At 44.3% G+C, this 19892-nt stretch overlaps 1 protein-coding gene across 3 annotated transcripts in view; it reads left to right on the top strand.

Moving 5' to 3' along the window:
* CORO6 (coronin 6) overlaps positions 1-19892 on the top strand; it is a 133427-nt gene that overhangs the window by 19507 nt on the left and 94028 nt on the right. For all 3 annotated transcript variants that reach the window (XM_063450036.1, XM_063450034.1, XM_063450035.1), the window contains exon 2: positions 13130-13344. In XM_063450036.1, the coding sequence (XP_063306106.1) occupies positions 13147-13344 (198 nt within the window). In that variant the 5' untranslated portion in view covers positions 13130-13146. The remainder of the gene's footprint in view (positions 1-13129; positions 13345-19892) is intronic.

Raw genomic sequence — 19892 nt, 5'->3', positions numbered from 1 at the left:
AGGCTAGACCAGCACTTCACTAATTACTGCCAGCTACCGCAACAGATGATGCGCTGTCCTGCCTTTCCATCAACGGGTACCCACTGCATGCCGCAACGTTCCCCTCCACCAGCAGGGATAACCCTACCATGGCGGCGGATCAAGCACCGCTCCTCCATGACACGCAAAGCGGCACCACGGAAGCCACTTAAAGGGCGCCAAACCCGCTCACAACCGCAGCCCGGGATACAGAAGGGGACCCCACAAGCGAACACAGAAGCGACCTACCTGCCTGCAATTGCGGGCATTGCCCTGCTGAGTGACTATTCGAAATGGGACTGAATGATACCCCCGGCTTGCATAGCCTAAAAAAACGAATCCAGGACTGAGCAGTGAGCAAGGCCCTCTGCCGCACACAGTAACGACCTGCCTACATGGTGGTGCTGGTGCTTATAAATTTATATACCTGTACATTGCTGTTCTTTATGGCAAAAATGTATGCTTAAATGTATGCTTATGTCTAAAGCACTATATAGAAGATGCACTGTATCGTCGCTAGGCAGCATTAATCATATGCCGTACTTTGATATCTCTCTTGCCTTAGCATGGCTTACCCTCCCTACGTTTACCCCCCTGCTAGCAATTTTTAATACTTGCAAAGCGCAGGGCTGTTAGGTTTGACCAATTTAGTGCAGTACAAATGATTGTTATTTAGAGAACGCAAAGCCACACAGCTTCCGCCTTAAACATAATCCCAAATGCCATATGCACGTCTAGCCTAATCTTCACTATTACACACTACTAGGGAATCATAGACTGCTGCTTGATATCTACTAGCCTCTCTGACTGCTATGCTGCAGCATACTTCTCCTATTACTTAAACGTACCTGTTGTGCAAATACTTAAAGCATGTATCCAGTAAAAAGCGAACAGACTATAGTACCTGCTGGTAGCCTTCTCTATGTTCCTATATACTCGTCTGCATAACCATGTGTACGTATATTCTGTATGCGATCCTCATTTCACTAGCATGTTACCTTTATTATTATAATCAGTGTAAATCTACGTAACCAAGCTTGTCTAAAATTTGTGCCTGTTACTTCTCTACCCCGCATGTTAAGCGAGGAATGATCTAAGGACTGCTTTCGGGGCACCTCAGTATTATATGTACCACTCGTATGCACTGAAAAAATAAAGAATTTAAAAAAATTAAAAAAAAACCTGAGGGACCTGGCACCCAGACCACTTCATTGAGCTCAAGGGGTCTGGGTGACTATAGTGTCCCTTTTAAGTAAAAGAAAGAGGGTGATAAACAAAAGGAGCAAAAATGCAAATTACCCCAGATGGAAAAAACACATACCAGTTGGAATGAGTTGCACCGTGATGACAAGGGTAGCCTATAATATATGGATTGAGGGGTAGTTTAAAACGCACAGGTTAGAGTAAACTCCATACCATTTTGCAAACATTGGCCAGTTCAGGCCTGATATGATCTCTGCTCTTCTTGTTGGACTGGATCAATGCTGGCTGCTTTTGCTAAGTGCAGTGTCCAGGTCAGAGTCCAGTAAAGTTTGGGATGCTTGGACCATAGGGTGGCTTGGGTCGGTACTACAATATGACATGGTATCATGGTCCCAAATCCCTATTAGTTAGGGTAATTAAAAGGAAACCAGTACCACACTCTACTTGGGAAATGACCGTAATAACAAAGTAGCAGGTGAAACCACTAGCCTTCATATAATGCAGTGTGGGGGGAACTTGCTAAATATTCAAATTAACAAAAAAATAAAAGGGAAAGCGGTATATATGCTGTGAAGGTTGTAATTGTGAGATGAATGGTCCCACTGTGTCAATCACTATAAAAGATGGCCCAAAGGCAGGAAATTATTAACAAAATCACTTTTGAAGAATTCCTTGTAAAGTTTAATCCGTGCAATAAGGTCCCCACCATTCTAGCTGGCTGGAAGATGCCCCAGCATATCTAATTATAAGGGGCCAGATTGTGAATAATGCTGAGCAGGTAATTTTGAGTGCAAAAAAAAAAAGAAAGACCACTTGTCTGTTTTTGGCCTCCCAGAGCAAAATTTGACAGCCATCCCCTGTGTGTTGATGCAGACTGCAACTACAGATTGTGCTTGAACACAGACATAATGGAGCTTCTAGGTGCCAGGGAGATGATATGAGATCACTGGAGGATGGAATGAGCCTCTTGATTCAGCAGGTGCCTGATGGAGCCCACACATGTGCTCTTTTTCTGTGCACCGGTCTGACCACACTACCCAAGTTCAAAAATATTGCAAGAGCTAGGTAGTCCAACTTATGTAACATGGAATTGGTGCAAAAGGGCAAGCAATACCATCGGAATCCAATCATATAGGTTTTTTTAAATTGTGTATTTTTCTATAATATATTTTCGAACAGCTGTTTCAGATTGTATGTGTAAGGGTGGTAAAGATGCATATCACTCAATCACTTGTATAGACACCTGGGACTCACATTTGTGTAGTTTATTGAATGGAAAATTGAGTACTTTTATTGGTACTCTGTGAGTACATATTGTTTATACTGTGAGCACTTTGGTTTTAATAATAAATAGTAGTGCTCTATCAAAGCTTCCCTCTGCGTTCTGCATAAATATTGCATCATGCAATCTTGAATATATTTTAAGTTTCATATATGGAACCCACAAGGGAAAGAATGTCTGTCAGTTTTTCTTTAGAAGTGATAAGTATGTATCCAACCTGTGTGAAACATGAAATTGTGTTGTTTTGTTTTTTTTTATTTGTTTTGTACGCAGGAGATGCCTACATTAAAAATAAATACACATTTTTTTACTTTTTCCATCTAAAACGTTAGAGTGCTAATCAACAATTTTTTTTTTACTGACATTTGCAAATACAATGCAGTATTTATGATGACCGTGCCCTAATCTAGAGGGAAGGAAGTAGTATTCTGTTCATGGCAAGGGCAGACCTTAAAAGCTCAAGTGCCAATTAATTAAAATAATAAACCCACAACTATATGGTATGTGTAATATATGTCTGTAATATACACTCTGAATATGGTTTAAAAGGGCAAATAAATTAATCATGAAAATATTTCGCTTGACTGTTTCTATAAGAGTTTCCTCCCTTATGGCTAAAGGATTTTTGCAAACCTCCTTCTATAAATTCCTTGTCCGTGATACTGAATGATGTCATCCTCTCGACCTGACCCCTGCAATGAATAAGTCTTATTTAGAACTGCCTAATGAATAAATTTGCTTATTCTGAAGGTCCAGAGATCCATAACCATTAATGTGTCGCAACTTTCCTTTTTAAAAGCGTTACCGAGGAAGTACCTTATACATCACTTCCATTATCGGAAGAATACGTCCGCCCACCTTTGCGTCAGACACAAATGGACGCAAAGGTGGGCGGAGACAAGAAAACCCGTCTGGCGGAAGCAGGAAGTGGAGGATGATAACAGGAATAAGGCGCCAAAATTAAAGATTGGACTGGTATATAAACAAGGAAGTGGGACCCATGATTTCTGCACTTTGAAAAAGACTCTAATAGTCGAAACGCGTCAGTGCTGCTACTTAGGTTTTTTTTTTTTACTCCTATGCACTTTATATCCCGGTTTTATTTTCTGTCATTAAATTTATAATGGAATGGAGTGGAATCCAAATGATGACCAAGTGTTAATAAGTATATTATTTTATTTTCACTATTACTGCGCCCCTCTATCTCTATTTGTATTTGTGCATTCCCAACATAATTTGTGAGCAAAGATTTTGCAACTTGAGATATTCTAAACAGGTGAATTTGAGTTTTGTACATCGCAAAACTTGAACATGAAAACAGGCCGTTTGATATAACTAATGGTTCATAAAACCTGTTACATGATTTTAACTTGAAGAAAACTACATCTAGAAAATATCAAGCTAATCAATAACCGTTACGGTTATTTAGACCCCTCATGCCAAACCAGGACCTGAATACACTCATCAACTTGCCATAATGCAGTTAGAGTATTAGGCTTACACTGGGCCACCTTTCAAATTGCTCAAACAGTAATGTTTTAATTATCGTGGAACATGTTTACAAACGGACAATGTTGGCAAATTTCCCAGACTATAACCAATGCCAGAGTTTGAATAATTGTTTAACAGAATATGGATTGAGTATGTACTGTGGGTCATAGACTTTACTCACTTTGAAATCTTGAAGTAAAGGAAATAATCAAGGAAAGGTGGCACGCTGCTTTTACTAAGCTTCCAGCTCCAGGAAAAATCTTGTCGCGATTTGGCGTAATTTTTTTACGCTAAATGCTGATTCTCTGTGCCATAATATGGTGCCACTTTCATTTGCGGCAAAATAGCTGCAGGCGTTCCAACGTCGTAAGGGGGACACTATACTCGTACATTCTGGCATCACAGTTATGATGTTGGCCAATAGGCTTCTTTTGCTACCTATATAAACCTCATCCAAGATCTATTTGTTGACATGTTGTGGTTTTATTTTGGTTCCCTATCAGCACGTCCTTATGTATTTTCTGACTTCAGCTTGCTTTGAACACTTGTAACTCTGTTATCGTAACCTCTGCTATCTTTATCAATACCGTGTACCTATGTTCTCCTGACATTTGTTTGTATCACATTTACCTTGTATATTTCCAAATTGTGTTGCATCTGGCCAATCCTAAGGACATTTTATACGCTCTATCCTGTTTTCTACTTTTTCCGATTCTTAGGTTTTATCTCATCCTGACAATATCTCTGTAATTCTCTACTCACAGGGACCTAGATAATGGACACAAAGTATTTGGTACCAATTGGTAGCCAGTCATCACCAAGATGTATTCATTCCAGAATATCAAAACCACAATCCCAGCTCAAAGGATTGGGAATGTTCTATGCTGAATTTGCCTTTATCTCAGGATTCATTTGATAAAGAATTAATTATGGAGAATGGATAAAGAAATTGGAAGTTTCATGCCAAAATAATGAAGTGGCATTGAAAAATATATTTAGATTTTTTTTAAAAACTTCCAACTTTTGTTGTTGTTGGTTTTGTTTGCGCTTCACAGGTCCAATAATGCCACTAATATCTCCTTTCTATAATTATAAAGTGCTGCGGAATATGTCGGCGCTATATAAATCATTAAAATACTCTTAAATTATTATTATTATTATTTTTTTTAATTCTTTATTTTTGTTGTGCATGGTTTGACAAAATGATATACGCCACAATAGCAAACATAATCCAGTTAATATCACAGATTCATACATATGCGGCAATGAGGTGAAAGCACATTTTTAAACATATTTTTAAGCATTTTTAAGCGTGGTAAGACTATCTAGCGATAATTGACATGCAATTTTAGTGCCAGAACAAAAGATATAATATCATGCTAGGTAGGTCTCGATTTTGTAGTTTACATGTGTGTACATGCTAGCTGCAGTCGCTAGTTGTATAGTAACTGACAAACAGGTATAACAGGCATAGTATTGCATAAGAATAAACTACATATTTTTTAAGTTAGTTAAGAGGAAGAGTATAGCAACGCATATAGCATCATGCTGGGCGCTGTTAGACATGGTTGTGGAATATCAATAGCTAAGTACAGGTGTTCCACATTGAGTACTTTGCTCATGGGCTCTCATTATGCCTCCCTTGTATTATGTGCATAGTAGAGGAAAGTAAAATGGGCCACACTAAGAACTAGGCATGAGAATAACCAGTGATGGCTGATAGTTGCGCTGGTGCACAGTTTACTAGATGGCAGAAGACAGTTAATCGGTTGCTTAACTAGTAGTTGTGTCAGTAATCAATTTGTAGTAGCCAGGTTAACTGTTTATGTGCCTGATGTACCCAATGTGTGTAGTAAGAGATACTACTGATATAGTGAGCCCCTAAGCTTGAAGTGTTAGCATGCTGGTTCTGAGTATTAACGTATCTTTAAAAGGCTTTGGTAAAAATAGGGAGAGTGCAAGAGCATAACTACTGTAAACTAGGTTTAGAGGTGTATAGGCCCAGTGAAAGTCATGAGTATCGGCAGGGGGCTTAAATCTAAATGGTATTGGGACTCATACAGGAATATCTAACTCTGAGTCACGTATGTGAGTTCAACTGTGGGTATTTTGGACTGAACCTGTTTTTATGCGCTGCATGATTAGTCCTTATAGTAGTCCATGTGATTCAGCCCACGCCAACTCTGGAGGCTTGGGTCCGGAGCCCAGTGTGGGAGCCGTGGATGGGCTGTTGCTGACCACCGTCCCGGTGTGAGACCGCCCTTGCCTCCCTGATGCCGACATGCCGGTCGTCCTTGGAGGGGATCTGAGTTTGGGCGCACTGCTGTAAGCTCCCGGTCCCGGGTGCCGCCGTATGGAGTAGGTGAGCATTTCGGGTTTTGCTTCCTCTGTGCCGTGCCCGCTTGCCATTCTTTGGTCTCCTCATCTTGTGTGTCGTGAGCCGACTCCAGCTCCCGCCGTTCGCAGGGCCCTGTTTGTCTGAGGGTGGGCTGGTGTGGGTGTCCCGTTGATCTCGGGGGTCCGCTTCTGGGTAGTAGTGGGGAGTGTTGTGTGGTGGCTGCTGTCTTGGCTCCCTCAGCAACGCCCGGTCCCGCCGTGGGCTAGAGTGTCTATTCTGGAGGGTCTGTAGCCCTTGCCTGGGTGGTAGGCTGAATCTTGCTGGGTCTCTGTTGCGATGGGATACCGCCTGTAGCTGGATCTTCCGCGCTTGGTTGCGGCCTTGTCTCTTTCTGCGCCATTTTTGGACTCTGGCTGCCGAGGTGAATGTACGCCCTTGTTTGATGCTTGCCAGTCCCGTTGTGGGAATGTGATTAGCAGTATTGGCTGTCTGCGCTTGCTGCTCTCTTAGTGCCATCTTCTCCCAGAATTTGGCGAAAAGCATATCAAGTTTGGTGAGAAGGTCAGGCTTCTCTATGGGCCGGGCACATGTGGCGGCGGCCATTTTGACGGCGTTCGCTTCTTCCCGCCGTCAGCGGGGCTCTATCTTGGAGCTTAAACAGGTGAGTATACCGTCAGGCTTTGACCGGGGTAACCCCCACCGGTCCGGGGGGACGGGACAGGGTGTTCGTGTGGCTGCCCTTCCGATGCAGGGCCGGGGAGAGCAGCCGCCTCCCCCCAGTCCCCTCACCTCTAGGCCGCGTCTGGCCATCTCAGGCTCCCAGTCTCCGAGAGGCTGAATTCCGGTTTCAGGCTTGTCACCAGGGTTCATATGGCTTTATTAGCGCTTCCCGGTTCCGGTTAGACGCTCGGATTCGGCTATTATCAATAGTTTTATGGCTCGGTAGACAGGAGCCCTGCCTGCATGCGACCGTTCGGTTTGCTGGCTTGGCCCCGCCCCCTACTCTTAAATTATGAGTAAATTACTAATGGTATAAAATGGTCTCCAAACCTACTGGTGTATATTCTATTTGGTAGAATAAAGATTTGCTATAGATGCTATTGCTTTCCTCAGGCAGCATTTTATATTCTATAAACTGCTCTTTATGTATGTAGTGACAGCATGTGGAATTTATAGCTCTCCAGGAAAATATGACCGAGGTGGCATCTTGCTTCTGGTTCTTCAGCTATTTCTAGAAATGCCTGCACATTGCTTAATCTACTGTTCTATTTCTGGCACTGATGACTGATTCTTAAGGTGTTCGCATACAACTCGCTTTCCACTCTGAATAAAAAGAATAAAATGTTTAACAGTGACTCAGACAAGCACATTTCTTGTTAGAAAGTAGATTACTTCTGATCCTTCATCACTGTTCTTTGACCACCATCTCTATTGCCTTAATGTGTTAATGTTTTGTGTCACGCTGTTAGTGTTCAACTTAAATATTGAAACATGCATAGACATTACCAGATTATGCACTAAAGTTCACAAAAAAATGTTATTCAATCCTTACATTTTTTTATTTTTTTTAATTCTTTATTTTTTTGTGCAGTTTATTACATATTATTGACATACGCCACAACAGCGTGTTTGTGGATGCACATACGTTTGACAGTGGCATGAGACATTGCACATTTTTATATAGTTATAACAGGCTTTGGCTAAACAGAGAAATCGTTATATTATAGTAAGGTGATCACCGCTTTATGGTGCTAGGTTGGCATTCTAGTGTGGCATTATGATTTGCAATATAACAATAGCCGGGCAATCGGCACATTTTTGTTTTTTATGTTACATGAAGATATCAGGCTTCTAGGCATCATTTTTATGGCATAACATGCTAGGCTAGACATGCGTATAACCAGCTAAGTGCGCTTAAGATTGTAAATGTATTGCACATTTTATAAAACAGTACTAGTAATCACTTATCTATTGTAACACAAGCTTGCGAACTTTAGTACTATGATATTCACTCATGAGTTAGCTGTTGCTAAATTATGCCCTTAAGCTGTTGCCCTTGCTAATTACGCTTAGTATGCAGGTAGAGTCCTGAGGTCATTCGCTTAAAACTATATGACTATTGGAGTATAAGAGCACCCGACACCCCAGCGGCATGCTGCCAGGTACTTGAACCCCAAGGAGGTGAGTTATGCAGGCTTCGCTCCCCCAGTGAGTCCAGAATTGTTTGGTGCTGTGATGTGGAGCTCTCTTCCACCTCTTTCCTCCAGCAGTCTGGTGCCTACTCCCTGCGGTCCGGCTTACTGGTTTCACTGCGTCGTTATGGAGGCGGTGTAGGACAGCTCCTCGGGTTGGAGTTATGGTGTGCAAGTCATCTGGGCAGGTCCGAGGGGTCTGCTGGGTCTGGAGCGATGGGTCAGTGCTTTGCTGGTTAGCAGGTAGTCGCTCCCGCCTTTTTGTCGTGGTATCGCTTGTACAGCTATCACTGAGGCTGTGGGTCAGTTGGCATTGATCCATTTCTGCAGGCGTGCAGTGCTTGCGTGGGATTCTGGAGGGTACCATCCCCTCGGAAGCCAGAGGCGCTCGTGTGAGCCAGCAGGGTCGCTGCGCCGCCATTTTAGGTGCGGTCAGAGTTGTGGTTTGGCGGCTGTCGGGGACTCAAAAGCTCCGATGTAGCAGGAGCCACAGGGCGTACAGGGTGCAGGCCGGGATCACCCCCACCGGCCCAGAGGGGGGGGAACAGGGCCCAGGTCGCCCAGCCGAAGGAGCCTGGCTGAGTAGCATTGGGCAGGATAGAGGGCGGCGGCCGTCCGCCTCACTCACCGCCTGAGTAGACCTCATCCAAAAGGAGCAGTGCGTACCCCACCGGGGGACTAAAACAGCAACTGCAAGCCTCTCCCCGGGTCCAGTGTCTCCATAGGTGCCAGCCCACCGCGGTAGGTCAACGAGGGGAGTTCAACCGATCCATATTGTAGGTTTTTAAGCCAAGATTTGCCGGAGCTGTTGTGAGGTGCGACCGGCTAGCTCGGCGGCCAGGCCCCGCCCCCCAATCCTTACATTTTTAGTAGATGTTCAACATTAAAAAATATTGTAAGAGCCTCGTCTCACCTCATTTTTAAATTCTTCAGTTATCCAAATAAAATAGACATTTTTGAAAATCCATGTAAAGTATATAGATACATGTTGCATTCAGATGTCAAACACACATAAAATGTGCCTGTACAGAAACTTATGCCTATTCTAAAGGATCACTATAGTGTCAGGAAAACCCTTAGGTCCCCCCACACTCAGGGCCCCCCTCCCTTGGCGCTGCAGGGGTTAAAACCTCTTCAGTTACTTACCTTAATCCAGCGCCGGGCTCCTTTGGCGCTGGTGACCTCTCCTCTCCCGCCGACGTCAGCGGAGCCAAATGCAAGTGCCGCGCGCACATTCAAAGTGTCCATAGGAAAGCATTTCTCAATGCTTTCCTATGGACGCTCTGCGCGATGGAGGCATAATATGCCTCCAGCGTCGCAGATGCGCCTCTAGTGGCTGTCTGGAAGGCTGGCTTAATCCCAAATGTAAACATAGCAGTTTCTCTGAAACTGCTATGTTTGCATCTGAAGGGTTAAAACCTGAGGGACCTGGCACCCAGACCACTTCATTGAGCTGAAGTGGTCTGGGTGACTATAGTGTCCCTTTAACTTTTGTTCTGTGCAATAGACCTGTGAGTATCCAAATGATTTTATACTTTTACTTTTCTGCATTGTCCACATATAATTCCAGTGGTAGGCTATTCTATGTTACATATTAACCCCTTAATGACACAACTTCTGGAATAAAAGGGAATCATGACGGACTATATCCGTCGTCTGTCCTTAAGGGGGTAATGTAGCTGACATTACTCTAAATTAAGTCTGTTAAGTTAATCCTTTCACACATCTCTGTTGAACCACAAGAAGATTTAAAGAAGAAAAAACAATCATTTAAAATCATGCATTGACTGGACATTGATTTCACCTTAGATCCTCTTACCCACATGTTAACTATTTTTTTTTATATGTGCATTAACTTTTATGTAGAGTAGCATTTAATGCACATTATCTTCAACCATTTAAAGTTTCTTTTGTGGCCAGTTCCTCTCCAAATAACTTATGTTCGTGCAGGCAGACAAATATAAATAGTTAATAGAACATTTAATTTGGGTTAAGGTCAAAACTTTGATTTGGCCATATCGAAAGTAAAATATCTTCTCTTGCCTTGATCAAAAAGGTTGGGTTTTTTTTGGGTGTTTTTTTTTTTTAATGTAGTGTTTAGTTTTTTCCGCTAAACATAATGTTTTTCCGAAAATAATCCACTTTCATCTCATCTGTCTACACAGTACAATAGTCGTTGGTGCAGTCCAGGGGAAAACATGAGATAGATGAAAATGTTCTTTATGGCAGTAGTGATTTTCCTCCCAGTAATTCTGCCAGGCATTATTCATCATTTTCCTTATGGTGGACACTAACATTAGATAAACTAAGGGATGCCATCAAATCCTTAGCAGCAGTTTTCCTGGGGTTATTTAAGAACACTTGGAGAATTGTTTACCCTTTGTGAAAACACACAGATATTAGCCTTATGCTCAAATTCCCACTACTTTTGGGTGGTAGCAAAGGCTATTGTATTCATCATCCCAAATATATAAAATAAAACAAAAAAGTTACCTGAACTCCATCCAAACGCCATAGAGATTTGGCATAGTACGCATGTAACTTTATTTTTATTGGTCTTCTACACTTTATTCCTGAGTAGCTAGGCAATCATTTTTTCCCCCTATTTGCTTTGTCTGGCAAGAGATGAAGGGATTCAGTAGAATTCAGCAATGATTGTTAACACTTTCTTGTCTCATAATAAAAATAAAAAAAAACCTTGTGGGATCCATAACATATTTTATTTATTTTTGATCGCAGCATGAGTTACGTTGTTGAAATGCAGAAAATTTGTTGGTGACGTGCAAAGGTTTGTTGTTTTATATGTAAGGGGCCTTCAGACTCACACCTACCATTGATCAGAACGTCTGACTCAATTACTGCTCTAATGGAGTTGTGTATCCTAGAGTTTAACCCCTTAAGGACACATGACATGTGTGATATGTCGTGATTCCCTTTTATTCCAGAAGTTTGGTCCTTAAGGGGTTAAATACATTTTTTGGGATTAAGACAATGAATGTCAGATCTGCCAATAAAGGCCGAAATAAGTATGATTTGCTTCTTTGTTTGGGTTGAAGAACCTGATTGTGATCAGTAACCATGGAGATAGAGATCAGATCAATTTAAAGGAACACTTCAATGGAACAGTTTAATTTATCTGTTTACCAACAATGAAATCATGCATGCATTTAGTTTTGCATTTTTTCCATTGGAATCATATCTAAAAACAACTTGCAAAAGATATATTGTCTGTAGCCTATGCGCAACCCCTTCCCTTCTAACCCTGCCCAGACTTTCTGTGTCTGTCCAATTAGCGACTTCCCAATGCAGCTCAGTGAGAAGTATTTGCAAGGCAGGTGCTCTGGGCAATTGCTGCCTCTTGAGTTTAGCTCCAGTTTGTTAAACTACCAGGTAATAACAGGGCCAGTTGTCTGATTGACAGCTAGTGGATGTAACAAAGTTAATTTATAAATGTGCCGACTAATATTGAAATCTGAACTTTTCTAAAATAAGAAAATAAAAAGGACACCCCCTTCACACATCAATTGCATAAGCAAGCTAAAGTGCTATAGGGTTGTGTGCATGTCGCTGTGCATGACTGGTGAAATTCACCCCCACTCTTTTACAGTTAAAGCGGCACTGTCAGCATCTGGGGACTTCAGTGGCAGGAGCCAAAGTCACCACTGTACTCTCCGATATGAACAAGAGTACAGCATTGATATCTATGGAGGAACCTGCAAGACCATATGGGATCCTCCATAGACAAACCCAATTCCCTGCAGAATTGACACTTCTAGACACTAGGAGATGCTACCACCATCAAGAAGTGTCAGGCATAGGAAAATTACATAAGAAAAAATAGTCCCTACTTTGTCTTATGTATTTGATTAGAAAACAGAGTAAAAGAAAGTCCCAGTAGGAAAGCGGAAGTGATTAGGGAAAAAGGTAAATATGGCGTGACCGTGCCGCTTTAAACTATATTAAGAACATGGACACACTAATTAGATCAGACAAATAGCTGAGGTTGAGCAAAGGTTACTTGGGAAATTCATTACATGAAGAGAGCACAAGATACCCTGACCTTTTTCATAATTCACACTTTTTAGGTCACAGATTCCTCACAGGATAATAAACGGATACAGCTTCTATGTTACAACATCAGTGCACATTCTAATTTCTTCTTAAGTCATCGGTTTGTGTTTAGGTTAGGTGATGTCAGATGCGGCATGTTTTATTTAATTTTTTAACCGTATCAAGCAAAGTCCCCTCAGAGAATCCACTAACGACATTCAGGTTCTCAATTCAGGAAACCAGGAGATGCCACATCTTTCTTAGGGTGTATATCCAGGGGATTTATTTATTTTGTTATAATTTTTTTATTATTATTATCAAAAAGAAAAGCTTTACTGTCATGTAAGACCTTTATATGTTTTCATTAAATACATTTTTTACTGAACTTAAATTCAAATTGTACTTTATTTAAAAAGGGCAAACCATACACCATCCCGTTGAAATCAGATATTCCTACAAAACAAATAAGTACCGGTATTTGTGTCTCTCTTTTTGCAGTGACACACAGCTGGTAGAATGTCCATCTAATTGTTCCTTTTCTTCCTCTCTTTGTAGATTTTCAAATTTTCACTATGAGCAGAAGAGTTGTACGCCAAAGTAAATTCCGACACATTTTCGGCCAGCCGGTAAAAGCTGACCAAATGTATGAAGACATACGGGTATCGAAGGTGACCTGGGACAGCTCTTTCTGTGCTGTCAACCCCAAGTTTTTGGCAATAATTGTTGAATCCAGTGGAGGAGGTGCCTTTATGGTATTGCCATTAGCCAAAGTAAGTCAAAGTAAAAACCCCTGATATTTTACAAAATAATTACCTTAAAGGGGACACTGAGCACCATTACCACTACAGCCCATGGATTTTCATGAGACTTGACAAACACATACCAAGGGTCTCCCACAAGCCTGTGGTCCAACTCCTTACTGTATTGATAATGTCGAAATTGCACTTCCAATTAGATGACATCAGTTGGCTGAGAGTGTTGACTCAACCAATCAGTGCCAACCAAACTGACATACACATTTTGTAATAGAGAGAGAGAGAGAGAGAGAGGACAGGGCTCAATTCTTAGTTTGTATCAAACGGTTTACACAGAACCAGGGAATGTATTCGTAGTGCTTGTGGTGCAAAGTGTCCCTTTAATTGCCCAAAAACTTTAACTTTGGTGGATGGAGTTAGAATGGATCATTTTTTTTTTCTTTAGTGTGTCTGCTCACTATATGTGTTTTAAATAAAACCAATATCAGATATAATATCAGCAGTGGCATCTCCAGCATTCATATTTAGGGGGGGGCACATGGGGGGCCAGGGACAGAAGTAGGGGGGCAATTACAAAACGTGTGTGTGTGTGTGTGTGTGTGTGTGTACACACAGACACACACACACACACACGTGGAGAACATTTAAAAGTTAACAAAATTCAGATTTCCAGCACCTTGATAAATATGCTAAAGTCTGCTTTAGATATGCAATTGTAACAATATCTCATGATGCCAGAATTGTTACAAAACTAGTTTAAAAAAAAAAAAAATATATATATATATATATATTTAAAATAATTTACAACATGCAATTTGAATGGAATTTAAATTAACACTTCTATATAAATATTTCACAAACATAGAAAATGGTCACTTAACAGTGTATTCTCTACACTCAGAGTTTAAGCATTTAAGCAAAGTGACACAAAGTTGTATTTTGAAAGGCTAACTCAAATGATTTTTTCCTGTAAGAAGAGCAGATTTAGCTCTACTTCCATGAACAATTAAAAATGGTTGGCACTAAAGTGTGTGCCCTGACCTATAGTTGGTGAATACTATACCAACACAAAATAAAATTACTTGTTTCATTTTCATGCTCACAATATGGAATCCTGGTTACATACATATCATTTACTCAAAAGCTGCAATATAAGTTCACGTTACTTACAGTAGTAGTGCCACTGTCTGGAGTGTCTGCTCCGCTCACTCAGTCCCTCTGCAAATTGCACTCTCAGGTAGGTAAGGTTTCACACCTTATGTGGGGCCGCACTGCAAACTGTTTGCAATCTCTGGTAAGTAAGGTGACACTGTCACACCACTGTCTGCAATCAGGAGTAAGTGCCACTGTCATACCACTCACTGTCTGCAATCAGGAGTAAGTAACCTTTGTCACACTCACACTACTCACTGTAATCAGTGCCATTAATTCACTTTTCTCAGAACCTAGATGTGGCAGAGGCCGCGGGCCACAATACCTGCTCCTCTCTGCTTGCTCTGTTCGCTCTGTTCTGCCTCCTTTGCTCTGCTCCTCTTTGCTTGCTCTGCTCTGCCTCCTCTCTGCATGCTGTGCTTCTATTTGCATGCTCTGCTCCACTCCTCTCTGCCTGCTCTGCTCCGCTACTCTCAACTTGCTCTGCTCCGCTACTCTCAACTTGCTCTGCTTCTCTCTGCTTGCTCAGCGGTGCTGCGCTCTACTCTGCCTCCTCTCTGCTTGCTCTGCTCTGCCTCCTCTCTGCATGCTGAGCTTCTATTTGCATGGTCTGCTTTTACTCATCTCAGCTTACTCTGCTCCGCTACTCTCGACTTGCTCAGCTTTTCTCTACTTACTCTGCTCTGCTCCGCTCTACTTGCTCTGCTCCTCTCTGCTTGCTCTGCTTCTCTCTGCTTCACACTCTCACTAACACACACTATTCAGTATACACACACACACACACACACACACACAATGTCTCAGACTCTCACTAACACACACTATTCAGTATACACACACACAATGTCTCACACTCTCACTAACACACACTATTCAGTATACACACACACACACAATGTCTCACACTCTCACTAACACACTCTCTTACTAAACTACACACACTTTATATACACACACACACAAACATACACAAAATCAGCCCCTAGGGGAATCCCCCTACCTGCAGGGCCGGCGCCACCTGTAAGGCGACCTAGGCAGCCGCCTAGGGCGCAACTTACCAGGGGGCGCCGGATCCCTGTCCCCGCTGCGCCTCCTCATGCTGCGCCGCCTGAGCTCTTTAACAAGCCCCAGGCGGCGCAGCACTGCTGCATGGAGGGCGTCCGGGTTTATGACCGGCAGGAGGGAAGCGCAGAGCGCTCCCTCCTGCCGGTCTCTCCATGTAGCGTCATTTCCTGTCATTCCGCCGGCGGCCGGGTACAGGAAACAAAGGTTCCTGTCCCGCGTTCCGCGCCGCCCGACCACGCTACATGGGCAGGAGGGGAGGGTAAGGACCACTAAGGGGGGGGGGTGTTTAAGGACCACTAAGGGGAGGGGGAGGGGGGTTTAAGGACCACGAGGGGGGGTGTTTAAGGACCACGAGGGGGGGTGTTTAAGGACTACGAGGGGGGGGTTTAAGGACCACTAAGGGGAGGGGGGTTAAGGACCACTAAGGGAGGAGGGGGGGTATAAGGACCACTAAGGGAGGAGGGGGGGTATAAGGACCACTAAGGGAGGAGGGGGGGTATAAGGACCACTAAGGGAGGAGGGGGGGGTATAAGGACCACTAAGGGAGGAGGGGGGGTATAAGGACCACTAAGGGAGGAGGGGGGGTATAAGGACCACTAAGGGAGGAGGGGGGTATAAGGACCACTAAGGGGGGGTATAAGGACCACTAAGGGAGGGTGGTATAAGGACCACTAAGGGAGGGAGGGGGTATAAGGACCACTAAGGGAGGGAGGGGGTATAAGGACCACTAAGGGAGGGGGGGTATAAGGACCACTAAGGGGGGGGGGTATAAGGACCACTAAGGGAGGGGGGGTATAAGGACCACTAAGTGAGGGGGGTATAAGGACCACTAAGGGGGGGGGGGTATAAGGACCACTAGGGGAGGGGGGGTATAAGGACCACTAGGGGAGGGATGGGGGGGGATAAGGACCACTAGGGGAGGGATGGGGGGGGATAAGGACCACTAGGGGAGGGATGGGGGGGGATAAGGACCACTATGGAAGGGAGGGGGATAAGGACCACTATGGGGGGGAGGGGGGATAAGGACCACTATGGGGGGGAGGGGGGGATAAGGACCACTATGGGAGGGAGGGGGGGATAAGGACCACTATGGGAGGGAGGGGGGGATAAGGACCACTATGGGAGGGAGGGGGGGATAAGGACCACTAGGGGAGGGGGGGATAAGGACCACTAGGGGAGCTGGGATAAGGACCACTAGGGGAGGGGGGGATAAGGACCACTAGGGGAGGGGGGGATAAGGACCACTAGGGGAGCTGGGATAAGGATGACTAGGGGAGGGGGGATAAGGACCACTAGGGGAGGGAGGGGGGATAAGGACCACTAGGGGAGGGGGGATAAGGACCACTAAGGGGGGGAAGGACCACCAAAGGGGGGGAAGGAGGGAGGACTACTAAGGAGAGGGGAGGAGGGTGATTACCACTAAGGGGGTGGGGGGAGTAGGGGAAGGTCTACTAAGGGGTTTGGGAGAGGGAGGACCACTAAGGGGTTTGGGAGAGGGAGGACCACTAAGGGGGGAGGGGGGAGTGAGAAGACCACCAAGGGGGACTGCAGAGGGATAGGGGGCCAAGGGAGAGCACTGAGTGACAGAAGGGGAGAACACGGAGGGACAGAAGGGAAGGGGAAATCAATAATTGAGGGGAGAGCACTATGATTTTTTTTTTAAAAAAGAAAGCTGTTCCCATCTCAGTCCCTATCCTACCCCACAAACCCTCTCTTTTACACTACACACATACACAATGCATCCCCCCCACACACACACAGAAACATACAATGCATTCCTACTCACACACAGACACACCCGAAACACACAATTCATCCCTTACGTTCTCTTACATAATTAATGCACCCCTTACAGACACACACTGCATTCAATTACATACACAGAAACAAACCTTGCACCCCTTACACACACACACACACACACACACACACACACACACAGAAACATACAATGCATTCCTTACACGCAAACACACACTACATCCCCTATAAACACTACATCCCTTACACAAATTGCACACATAAAACATCCCCAACTCATGGATGGGCCATGTAGGTGGATTTATGGGTGGGCATTGTAGGCGTATGCCCCCTGGGGGCCCAGACCTTGAGCTGTGTAAGGGGCCCTAAAAAATGGAGCTGCTTCCTGTTCGTTAATTGTTGTGAGCACTGTTAAAAACAGTCTCCAGAGAGCCTCTTCTACACCAGACCTGTGGAGCCAGACTGAGCCCATCATCAGCCTCTTGTCCTCATCTGGTGGTAAGTAGGCAATCCAATATATTATTAGTGGCACTAATCTCTCATTTACCTCACATTAAATGGATACTATAGTCACCAGAAGCACTACAGCATAATGTAGTGGTTCTGGTGTCTATAGCCTGTGCCTGTAGGCTTTTTAATGTAAACACACTGTATTTTCAGATAAGACACTTTGTGAAGACTGGCGTTGGCCCATATGGCAGAGCATATGGGCGGGGCATTGTGATGTCACATGGTGGGCTGGACATATGGGGGGCGGCAAAATTTTTTTTGCCTAGGGCGGCAAAAATCCTTGCACCGGCCCTGCCTACCTGTAAACACAAAGAGACACTGGAGGGAGGAGGAAGCAGGAAGCAGGCTGTGCTCACTGTGCACCGCTCTCCTGCTCCCCCTAGCAGAAATGAAGGGGAGACTTCCTGCAGGCTGGAGAATGGTTCCTCCTCCACAGCACTAGAAGTCTCCCCTTCAGCCTGCTTCCTGCTCCCTCCTCCCTCCAGTGTCTCTCCGTGTTTACAGGTAGGGGCATTCCCCTGCCTGCAGAAACCATCTGCTCAGGGGCTGGGCTCTCAGTAACATGGAGGGAGCCCAGCGAGCAGTAGGTTCACTTTCAATTGGGGGGGCACAAAGGGGGCACAGCCTGATCTAGGGGGGCCATGCCCCCCCCCCCAGTGACGCCACTGAATATCAGATATGTAAAACTGCAAGTTAAAACTACGCTTTTTAACAAATATTTTCTTACTTGAGTTTATGTAGAACTTTGCCGAATTTATGTAGTTCTCTGCTTTCTGGAACTAGTAAAAGAACAGTAGTATATAATGTATAAAAATACATCCTATTTGATGTGATAGGCTTTATAATACATGTTGCCAGTTTTTTTTGGTGTTTTTTTTTGTTCCAATTTAGATTTAATTTCAGACTGCAAGTTTGTGAAAGTGTTAGAAAATAAGGTGAACGATAGAACAAATATGCAAGATTAACACAGACAATGTAAGTAGGTACCAATATCAAACCATATACAAAAAATAAATAGAGGAACTGACACTTCTCTGGAATGTCATCATTGGAGAAAACATTGAAAACGTGTTTTAACCATTTTTCATGAGATTCGGGATAAAGAGGTGCTGATTCCTACATTTCATTTTTGACACATTTCAAGCAGGCCCGGACTGGCCATCGGGCATACCGGGCAAATGCCCGGTGGGCCGCGATGGCCGTGGGGCCGAGGCCGGCAGGGGAGATCACAGAATCTCCCCTGCCAGCCCCTGCAGGGCCAGCGCTATCAGTGTGCCGGCCCTGCGTAGTGCCTCCATGGGGGGCCGGTGGGGAGATCAAAGATCTCCCTCACCGGCCCACAGGCACTGTGACATAGCTATGCCGGCCTGGGGAGGGAGGGAGGGAGGAGAGGACCGGCGGAGCTCTAGCCAGCAGCTCCGCCGGGTCCTCTCGCGAGGTCTGAGCGTTGCCGCGGTAACCGCGGCAACGCTCAGATCTCGCGAGAGTGAACTCTACCCCAGGAACTGCAGGGTAGAGTTCACTCACCACTAGGACCACCAGGGATTGTAGCATGGGAAAGCACCACCAGGCACTCCTCCATGGACGCACGGCTCCCCCCCTCCCAAGCTAAAAGTAAGAAGGGGGGGGGGGATATGAAGTTTATTATTTTTAATATTTTTTTTATTTATCCCCTATTTTTAAAAATCGAATTTTATCCCACATTTTTTTAAATTATAATAATACTTTTACACCTTGCCCCCCACCACACACACACACAATCCCTCCAGACATATTCACACACACACAGCACCCTCAGACACACACACACAGCACACTCACCCACACAGCAACCCTCAGACACACAGAACATTAGACACACAGAACATTAGACACACAGCACCGTTAGACACACAGCACCGTTAGACACATACACAGCACACTAACAGCACCCTCAGACACACACATCACCCTCAGACAAACACAGCACACTCACACTAACAGCACACTCACACTAACAGCACACTTACCCACACAGCACACTTACCCACACAGCACCCTCACGCACACACAGCATGCTCAAACACACAGCACGC

This window comes from Pelobates fuscus, chromosome 1, assembly GCF_036172605.1.
Source record: "Pelobates fuscus isolate aPelFus1 chromosome 1, aPelFus1.pri, whole genome shotgun sequence".
Lineage (NCBI taxonomy): Eukaryota > Metazoa > Chordata > Amphibia > Anura > Pelobatidae > Pelobates > Pelobates fuscus.
The sequence above is the reverse complement of the archived record's forward strand: the minus strand, read 5'-3'. Positions and strand labels throughout refer to the sequence as shown.